Source organism: Microtus ochrogaster, chromosome 21, assembly GCF_000317375.1.
Source record: "Microtus ochrogaster isolate Prairie Vole_2 chromosome 21, MicOch1.0, whole genome shotgun sequence".
Lineage (NCBI taxonomy): Eukaryota > Metazoa > Chordata > Mammalia > Rodentia > Cricetidae > Microtus > Microtus ochrogaster.
Genome location: NC_022022.1, coordinates 32,293,938 through 32,304,692, shown reverse-complemented (window position 1 = coordinate 32,304,692; position 10,755 = coordinate 32,293,938). Strand labels below are relative to the sequence as shown.

At 41.5% G+C, this 10,755-nt stretch overlaps 1 protein-coding gene across 3 annotated transcripts in view; it reads right to left on the bottom strand.

The window, feature by feature from the left end:
- Trmt10a (tRNA methyltransferase 10A) overlaps positions 1-2,391 on the bottom strand; it is a 15,513-nt gene extending 13,122 nt beyond the window's left edge. Inside the window, exon 1 of one of the 3 annotated variants that reach the window (XM_005357340.3) lies at positions 2,232-2,391. Coding sequence is in view for 2 of the 3 variants with exons in the window: in XM_026783873.1 (XP_026639674.1) it covers positions 1,746-1,890 (145 nt within the window). In the remaining variant the exon portion in view is untranslated. Of the gene's footprint in view, positions 1-1,745; positions 1,918-2,231 lie in introns of those variants that run through there. The other 2 variants (XM_026783873.1, XM_013350006.2) reach the window with 2 other exon arrangements.
- Positions 2,392-10,755: the final 8,364 nt, after the last annotated feature.

The following is a 10,755-nucleotide window of genomic DNA, read 5'->3' as shown; positions in this document are numbered from 1 at the left end:
GGGAGGGAGGGAGGGAGGGAGGGAGGCTGTGTCCACCAGGAATGACATCACCGATGCTCTTGAATCACAGTGGTTGTGATCTGCGAGATCTGCACAACACTGTGTCATCAGTACTCTTGCATGGAGCGGGAGGAAGGCCCCAGCCCACTCTGAGATCTCTACCCAGTTAACAGTTGGCAGGGGGAGGGCATCATGAGACCCTACAGCTATCTGCAGTTAATGGTTGCTGAGGGGAAAAGGGAGAGAGATTTTCTTTAGTGTTGTTGCAGAATTAGTACAAAGATGCCCATGCTCCTGTACATACCATGCTCCTGAAAGGAACCCTAGTTAAACATGAGAGAGAAAGAGAAAGTATGGTGTTATGACTCAAACCCAGCACTTCCCAGCACTTCCCTTAAGGGTGGGGGTTCTGAAGGGACCATGCTGACTGCACACTGTTGACAGATGGTGCTAAAGCTATTAAACTCAAAAATGTACAGGAATAAGGGAAAAGCAAGACTCATTATAAACATGCAAACTTAAAAGCAAAACTAGGACAGACGCCAAAGCTACACAGAGAAACCCTGTCTCAGAAAAAAAAAGCAAAACTAAAATCCACAGGGAAACATTTTATGAAACAAATGTCTAATTTCTGTTTATCCATGGCAATATTTTTCAGTAGTTCTCAATGTTGTTCAGAAACCTGAAGTGCTGTGAAAAAGGCATGTTTTCTCACTCCCCTACACCAGGGGGCGACTTCGTCTTTCACATCTAAAATGTCTCAAATTTAATTTGACCTATCACAGAATGGTGACGTTTTTTTTGAACAGCCTATCGAAAAATAAATTAAGAAACATGAACTAGTCCTAATATTAATTGATCTTAGCGATTCTCGAAACGTTGTGCTGAATGGGTTTCCTAAGCTTTAAATAAGCCAGACGCATTGAAACACAAATTCGTGAAACGCAGATAAAACACTAGCCGGCTATCTTATTTTGGCTAGACTTTACCAAGACAGCGTCCGCTCCGACTGTCTACCACACAATAAACACATTGTGTACGAATCTGCTGCAATTATCTGTTATGCAAAGCATGCACTTTTGAGCATACTTTGTTTTTGTCTGGGTCATGACGTAAGTCTCTATAGCAGAGCCTGGAATTCTCCCTGACCGGCAGTGATGCTCACGGTACATTTTCGTCCACGAAGACAAGTTAATCAAGTATTTAAGAACATTTCATAGAAAGTATAGAATCTAAGTGTGAAATTTTACTGGAGCACAATTTAAAAAATGGATGGCTAATTCATGGATCTAGGTTATAGATGGGATTATAAAACGCAGAACTGAACGATGACTAAGGGTATTTGGTGTGCGGAAAGCATACACCATCGAAGGCCAAAGACAAAAACATCAGCTGTTATTACGTCCTCTAAAACAAAACCCTCGTGGCTTTAAAGTTTTGTTTGCGGGAATTGCCAAGTTGCAATACCGGCAGAATCGAATCAACGACCTGCCGGTAATAGGTTTTATTCTGTTTTGTTTTTTAACATGTTGGTCAGTTCCGCAGTAAAAACAGCCCTTTGTTCGGTTGTCAAAGCCCTTTGCCAGGCTTGGGAGAAAATCTTAAAAGACAGTTTTGTTCCGTTTTTTAAAGTGATAATCCCCTACTAGTCTCTTTACACCTCTGCACAAATAGCCACATTTCAAACACGAAGTATTTCAGTGACATCAGGCAACTCGTGGATCTTAAACTCATCCTCGGCTCACCACGAGGCTCGGCCGCATCTGCAGCAACCGGCCCTCGGCTCCCTACATCCGGCCGCAGGGGAGAGGAACGAAGAGCGGCAGGGACCGCGCCTGGCCCGCTCTCTAACAACGCAGCACGGCGACGGGCGCGCCGCAGACTCCACATTTCCCTTCCTGTCCCACTTCCGGCGCGGACCCCCATGAACAACAGATTCCCAGAGACTCCTCGGCCTAGGGCGCGCGCACACACAGGCCCGCGTGCGCGCCCCCGGGGAGCCGTGCGCGCACGGACGCACGCAGTCGACCAATCAAGAAGGCCGCGGGGGAGCGGCGTGGGACGCGCCACCTAACGTCACTTCCTCGGAGACCAGGTAACTACTTCCCAGGCTGTTGCCCTCTCCCCCCGGAAGCCGTGATTGCAGCGGAGGGCAGCGTGGTTTCGCGTTCCTTTGGCATCCGAAAGGATACCGAAGAGCAGCCGCGCCACAGCCGTAGCGCCATATTTACCAAGCCGCGGGGCCGCTGGGGAAAGCCACGGTGTGGTCAGTTAGCCTTTCTGAAGTGCCCGCCGCTCCACGCCTCAGTCCTCTTCCAGAAACTTCAACTCCCAGAGGCGGTGGTTGCACGCCTGGTTACGCACTTACGGCTTACGTCATCGAGCTGCGCCAATTACATACTTAAGTTGAGGAAGGGGAGGGGCTTGCAGGGGGCGGGGCCAAGGCCTGGGTTTTGTTGAAGAGCGAGTAGCCAGCGCGAGGTGTTTTCCGTTGGCAGGCGCTGAATTGGTACTCGCTCTCGCTTTGTCCATGTGTAAGATCGGGTCGGGAGAGGAGGAGAGCCCCACTCATAAAAATTAAAATACGAAACAGACGAAATGCTTTTATTCTTTCGGTGTTGAGAGGATGATCTGTTGCCCGAATGATTTCTAATTTATGTAGAAGAGGTTGCCAGTATCACATAAGTTTTCCCAAGTGGAAAAAAGTTAAAAGTGAGGTTCTTGGTAAAAATGCATTGAAGTTGGGAATTTTAAGGATATATATATATATATCCTTAAATTTTAAGGATATATATATATATATATATATATATATATATATCCTTACTAAAAACATACGCATTACACTCCATTCTTTGAGGTTTTCCTATGCTATTTTGTGAAACACTCGTGATATCTCATCGTTTGTAACATTTGACCTTATATAATCCTTTTGCTAAATATAGAACAAGTCAACTGAGGGGGGGAAAAAGCAGTTATGCAGATTGACCCTTTTTTTAAAAAAAAAATTGACATTTTTGATTGATGACTATTGTAGAATTTGGAGATAAAAACAATTTTCAAACTTTTAAATAGAAGATTGCCCTTTCAATATTGAAAGAACCATGATGTAGGTTGTTCTTGATCCTTGCCCCTTGGACATGGTTACATGCTCTTAGATAAAACTGAAATGTCTCTGAATTTAGGGGCAAGACTGAAGTCTTTCTTTAAAATCTCGGGTTTTATTTGGGATGTGAGCCAGGGTTCTGGTGTGGATCTCGAATCTACAAGATTTCTGTTAACTGAGCATGGCGTGAAACCTGGATCGGTTGTGATCTGTTAGTAGGACATCTTTTTTCAGCTGCCTCCATATCAGGGCAGAGAGTAGCTGAGGAAGGATTAGTAACTGGATAGGGAGCTCTTCGCATGTAGGTCGTTAGATCCAGGCTGGCATCACAGTGTGCCAAGTCTTTGAGCAGCTGTTCAGTTGCCCCTGTGGGATCTGTTTTATAAATAATGATACATTTTTAGAGGCAATGCCTAGCATCCTGGATGTTTAAAAGAGTCTTTAAGTTAGGAGGAAAATCCTCATTTTAATGACGTTAGCAAAATTTGACTTAGTTATTTGATTTTGTAGTTGCAGAATCAATCTGAAGTGTGTAAAAAAAAAAGTACCAACAAAAGCTGCAGAAAGACAGCAGCATATAAAAAGGTGTAAGGTAAGGTCATGTGATATGAAGCAGTCATTGATTTATAAGGCTCATGTTTATTAACAGCCATGGAGTTTGTCTTAGGATTTTCTACAATGACTAAATGTTATTTTTGTCCTAACGGCTCCAGAAGTGAGTGTATACTTAAGATGCTTATAGATATAAAGGAACAGGTGAATGTTTCTTGAGCACATGGTTTCAGAAATCTTGTGATTTTTGCTCCATCTTGGAAAATAAGGAGTTTCCAAATGTAAAGAAAGAAAAAGAATTTGCAACCCTGGAACCAGTGAAAGCAAAGACCAAAACGTGAATGTTTCACCCAATGGCTGAAAAAACAGTGGGTAGAACACGGAAGGAAGGAGAAAGGATAGCTCTAAAGATGTTTCTTTTTTGAGCAATGGTAGAAATACAATTCCATTGACTGGGTCATGTAGAGAACACTAAAAGGAAATCGTACTTAAAAAATTAGCAAGTTTGGATTTGAATATGTGTGGAATCTGAGGGATCTGCAGGCATCTAAATAGAGACAGACTTAAAACCTTAAGGATAGCAGACCTTAAGTTTTTTTTTTTTTGTTTTTTTGTTTTTTTTGTGGTTTTTCGAGACAGGGTTTCTCTGTAGCTTTGGTGCCTGTCCCGGAACTAGCTCTTGTAGACCAGGCTGGCCTCGAACTCCCGAGTGCTGGGATTAAAGGCGTGTGCCACCATCGCCCAGCCAGACCTTAAGTTTTGAAAGAGAAGCCAGAAGTTGAAATTGTGTGAAATCTGGTTTCTAGGTATTGAGATTGCTTTGCTTTTTAAAATATTGAGAGGCCATTATAGAAAATAGTCCAAAGGTTTCTAGAGAAGTTGAAAATAAAACTACATACATAAATCTGGAAAATGGTATCACTGCCTCGTAGATATCTGCTCTACTACATTCATTGTAGCATTCCCCATCACCAAGACAGGGAATCTAGTATCTGTCTCTGTCAGCAAATGAATGGATTAAGGAACTATTAAATATGTACAACGAGCTGTTAGTCCTGAAAAACAAAGACCTTGCCCTCTGCCTAAGTATGAATGAGCTTAGAAGACACTGTGCTGTGTACTAAGGTAAAGTACTTTGTGTTCTCACTTGTGTGGAAAATAATATTCAGGTATGCAGAAACGGAATAAAGCAGCAGTTATGAGGAAGGGGATGCGCAGGGGAGGGGAGGAAGATGCCTGTCAAAGTAGCGTGTCTAGATAAACAAGTCGAGAGTGATTGCTTAACCTGAGGACTGTAAGCCACAGAGTTGCTCTGCAGTTGTTCTCATACTAATGAAGTGGTTCTAACGGCTCTCGTTGCAAAGGAAGCAGACAAGTTGGTTGACTGAAATGATGGCTATGTTAATTTGCTTCACCATAGCAACCTCTTTACTATTCATATCTAGCCCATAGCATTGTGTTGTATGCCTTGCAATGACATTTATGGAGAAAATAGAGTTTATGTGATTTAATCACAAATAAATATTGAGCAGCCTAAATAAATCATATCTGTGTACCGCTTTCAGACAATTGGCAGCCAGTTTAAGTTGGACCACAGATTGTAAAGTAAGAAGAGAGCTGCAGATAGAGCAGAGTTTTAGGACACAAAACATGGTAATAAATGCAATTGTGAGCTTCTCCATATGTTTGGCCACATTGGACAGACACTAAAAATTCCATTTTTGTCAACCTAGTTATGACTTTAAGTCTGAGTACTCTTCACAAGTTGGGAATGGTAGGTGGGGTCAGAGTAACACTTGTGACTACTTTAATTTTAGACTAGAGAGTCCAAATGGAATCAAATCGAAAGCCTGACTTGAAAGTTGGCTAAAAAGAAGAAACAGCTTCTCAACTATATTATTTCAGCTGGCATTTTGGTTGACTTAGAAAATAGAGAAAATTTTAAAAGATATCTTAAAGCACCTTGTAATCCATGAATATTGAAGATGCCAGAAAAACGCCTTTGGGAGGAACGTCAGCAAACCCCCTGAATGTCTTCGTAGAAACAAGTGGAGCAGCCAGTGTGGCCAACTGCCTCAGACCGCTGTAACTAGGCACAAAAGAACCTGAGAGCCCTGACAACAGGAGGGCCACTGCCGCGAGTTTGCTACAGTGTAAGGGATGCTCCTGACACCCACAGGATATGTGGCAGGTGGTCTAGCAGACTCTCCAGTCCAAGGTGAGTGTAGAAGACTGAGCGGGAAGCTCTGAAGATGCCACTGTGGAATTTGTAAAAACCTGTGTATGGGGCCACCGCTCTGGGGCTAAGCCCAGCACTTTGGAGAAACTGCTTGGGTCTAAATTGAACAGGAGCAGAAGACAGGAAGAGAAAAAAGCAAGGCCAGATGCAAGTGAAGGAAGGGCAGAGATGAAGATCATGACACAGGTCCTTGTGTGCCATTTTACCAAAGTGACAGAAAGCTGTTTGTAGTCATGAGAGTAGAAAAGCAGTTTTACCCTCTCCTTAAAAGTACAGATAATGCCCAGCCAGCAAGATGGCTTAGTGAATAAGGATACTTGCTGCTAAGCCCGAGAACCTAAGCTCAATCTCCAGGACCCACATGGTGGACGGTAACTTGACTCCTGAAAGTTGCCGTCTGACCGCCACACAAGCTCCATGGCCTAGGCACACTCACAGTAAATGTTTTTAAGAGTATTGCACAGGATTATGGTTGGATTCCAGTTAAAGGTGCAGTAATACAAAATTAACAGTGAGGCAGATAGAGGCAGGAGACGACTATAACCAGTATTTCACACTAAACATGGAGACGTTTTTTAAGTGGTAAAATATGAACAAAACAAAAAAAAATAGTTGAGAAAAGAATAATTATTAAAAAGTGCTTGTATGCAGAAGACATGCCCAAAGGTCTAGCCAGTGAAATCAACAGAGAAAGAAAAGAAGCAAAATTCAGATGGCATGATTGTCTCTCTATATAAAAAACCAAAGGTTTCCTAAATCCTCATTTCTCTAATTCACAAGTAGAGCAGAATTTTAGGACAAAAAGTTAACACACAAAATCCAGTTGGCCTGCGTGCCGGCAATGAATGGTCTGATCTTGAAATTAAAATGCTTACCCCACCTTGTGACTTAGCTAGAAAGCTAGTAAATTTGTAAAGAGCCTAAAGGAGGAATCTGAAAGGCTGGGGGAAAACCCAGGATCTAAGTAAATTCAGAGATGTTCTCAGGTACTAGAAATTCAAGACCCTAAGAACATGCTATCCATACTTAGGTATTTATTATTTTCATGAATAAAAGAAACCAGAAAGCCCTGGGGAAATACCTGATTCTAGGAATTGTAGGAAAACACAGAGGGTGAGCCAGCAGCCTGTGAACACTGGAAACTCAAACCTAAACATGCCAGTGGGGTTAGCCACTGGAACACAACAGCAAAACCCTAAAGGACTTGTGAGTGTGTGTATGGGGGGAGGGGTGTGTGTGAGTATTCACTTGTATATGTGGGTGTGGATGTTTGTGAGTTCACAAGCACTGTGTGTGTGTGTGTGTGTGTGTGTGTGTGTGTGTGTGTGTGTGTGTGTAGAAGTCAGAGGTCAACACCAGGTATGTTCCTTGGTGGCTCACCACCTTACTTTTTGAGGCAGTCTCTCACTGAATCTGGAGAGCAACTATTGACTAGACCGGTTGGCCAGCAGGTCCGCAGGATCCTCCTTCCTCTTCCTTCCCATACTGGTTTGCAGCTGAGCACAGCCATTCCTGACCTTTTACGTGGGTGCTGGGGATGTGAATTCATGTTTTCATGCATTAGAGACTAAGCCGTCTTCCTAAATCCCTGAAAAAAACTCTGAATGAATAAAAAAAAAATAAGCAATTATAGCAAGATTAAATAAAGTAATATTGGGCTATGGCTCAAAGTATAAAGTATCTGTGAGTTCTAATGCAAAGGATTAAGTAAGTAAGTGGGCAATAGAAGACAAGAAACGTGCCAAAGAAACCCTATTAATTCATGTCACTGCTCCATGCTAGGGATGAATGCGGCTCCCTTTTTAAAGAGGGGGGGTTGAACATACTACTTTCTTCCAAAGAGTCTAGAGTAAAGAATGAGAATAAAAAAATAAGAATAACTGTACATGGGGAATTCTGACAACTCCAGTCAGTCAGGGACTTAAAGCAACCATACCACTAATAGAACACATTGATCATCACAAACTGTGATAAAAATAAGCCTTGAGCTCTGTGGCCCTCTGCTGGAATAACTACAGTTAATAGTCCAGAGTTTCAAATCGAAGAATTTTTACAAAATACTAAACAGGATTCCTCAATATTGCCACAGCCAAGGAGAACCCAAGGGGACATGGCTCCCACATCCTGATTTCAGCGAATGATACTCTTGTAGAGGTTCTGACTTCCAAGCTAGAGGATAAATCCTGTTGTTCTAAGCCAGTAACTTGATTGGACAGCTACAGAGTTAGCACAGTGCTCTCCAAAAGTTCTGGGAAACTCTTTAAGCACTGTCCCCAAATACCATCTTCTGCACTCTATCCCTCATCTCTTGACCAATACTAAATATTTTATAACTTTTTTAATACTTGCTTTAGAACTATTGGCTTCATTTCTGCTGTAAATTAATTTATTTGTTTATTCCTATAAATAATTGGTCTGTAAACGTAATTGTACACCTTTAAAAGAAATTGGTGCTTCTACTCGACATTTTATGTTAGGTTTGAAATTTCCATTTTAAAAAGTACAATAAAATTATTTTGTTATTCATTCGTTATCATTTTATCAAAATTAAATTTTTATTTTTTTTATATGCATCTGTTGAAATCACTAGTTCTCTTCAGTCTGTCAACCTAGTTCTGAGTGACCAGACATAGTATTAGAATCCTTTTAGGTTAGTACAATGCACAAGGTTTTTCAGATTATTGACAAGTATGTGTAAATGTGTTTATGTATGTTTGCTTAATTCTGTTTTGAAAAAAATGACTGTTTTTATCTTAGATTCCAAATCTCTCATACTTACACCTCAATTTTACTTTCATTAAAGTTAGTAATTTAATATTTCTTTATTTTGACAAAGAAAATCTTTAAATATTTGTTAAAATGGTATATATATTCAAGCATGCCTTGTCACCAAACTATAAGAATGTTCTTAACAGAGTATGTGCCTCAGGATTCCACCAAAGTTCTAAGTCCCTTACTACATTAAAAATGCCATCACACTTTCAAACAGGATGAGCTTTTCAGAGTGATTCAGCGTGTCCTGAGTTTTCTTTCCTTTTCCTCCTGCCCTCCCTCAGTGCCACACTCTTCCCAAGAGCAGATCAAAGTGTTCTGATGACACAGATAGACTTTTTTCTCAGGGCTATCGTACATCCTGACTTGCCACATCTATATCTAATAGGGTAACTCATTTCCTCTAACCTTTAGTGGGCTAAAGTTCATTTATCTTCTAATCTAGGGAAATAAGTTAACTCCTAACAACCTATGATACTCAACAGAACACAGCTGTACTTTGAAATCAATAAGCCATCTTTAATTTCATATCTTCCTCCTTTGTCAAGGCAACATAGTAGTGTGAGGGCTGGGTACCACCAAAGGGGTTTGTAGCAAAAATGTTATTTTGAAACGTATTATCTGAGCCAGGCAGTGGGGGGGGGGGGCTCACCTTTAATCCCAGCACTTGGGAGGCAGGGACAGGTCATTCTAGGATGAGTTTGAGGCCACCCTGGTCTACAAAAGCAAGTTCCAGGCCAGCCAGGACTGTTACATAAAGAAACTCAGTCTTAAAAAAACAAAAATAAACAACCCAAAAAAACAAAAACAAATAAATAAAAAACAAAACCAAAAAAACCAAGCATATTATCTGCTTCTGTGCTGACTAGTATAGATGGGTGTCTCCTTGAAATTTAGTGTGGAGTACCCTTCACAGAAACATGTATTGTTTAAACTTCCATATTAAATCGTATAGTCTTATGCAAGGACATCTCCTTTAACTAATTAACAACATTATCAATTTTATTCCAAGTTCAAAAATTCAAAGATATTATATCTCTCATTTTAAGGTTCATTTTTCTATGTTCCTCAAAGTAGTTTTAATCAATGAGCCTGAGCCAAGAGGAAATGGTTGCTGTGGTAACCAAATGTAAACTGTGGTACGGACACCGGTTTTTGGTATTTTATGCCATGCTGTCAATCTTTGCTCCCTCGTGTGCCATGCGAACACTGGTGAGTTCAGGAGACATCGCTCACATGTACTGTACGCGGTTTGCTCTGTGTACTAGTGCGGCAAAGGCTGGGGCTTTCTGCCATTCTCAGTTCACCTCAGCGAAGCAGTCTTGAGACACCTTCTCCAATGCCTTTGTAAAAAGAGAACCATATACGCCAACTCTAAAAGGATGGTATTAGGGCCAACAGAAGCGGCCTGTTTGTATGCCTTGTGTTGAAGCGATTCCTGAATGTCGTGTGTTCTAGTGGAAATCAGATGCTCAAAGGAAACAGCTCTCCCCTGATTAGGTAATAGTGATATGCTTTTATTGGTTGGACTCTGATCCAAACGCCTGACATCGACTAGAACTTTACCCAAAGAGACACGTATCACACACCACACAGTCTAGCGACAGCTGTAAATATATATGATTGTGACTCGGAGGTGAAAATACAAGACGGTTCTCAAATATTAGAGTAAGATTCAAAATAGGTCTTGATTGACAGAAATATGTATGAAGCACAAATGACTAAAAGGACTGACTTTCTGTGTCTACCCATCAAATGCTGTGGGCACTTCGGGGATCTATTAAAATCCAAGCAAAGCTAGAAAGACCTTGTGGCGTGCATGTTTAATCCCAGCACTTGGGAGGTAGAGACAGGAGGATCACTGTGAGTGAAAAGTCATCCTGTTTTACACCCGGAGTTCCAGGTGTAAAACAGTTCCAGCCAGGGCTGCATAGTAAAGCACCATCTTAACAAACTAAAGGAGCAACAGCATCAGCTAAGCAGAAAGGAAGTGCAAAGACTTTCGCCTTACATTGTGTATGGATAATTTTTCCCGGTAAAGCTTCGTGTGTGTGTGTGTGTGTGTGTGTGTGTGTGTGTGTGTGTG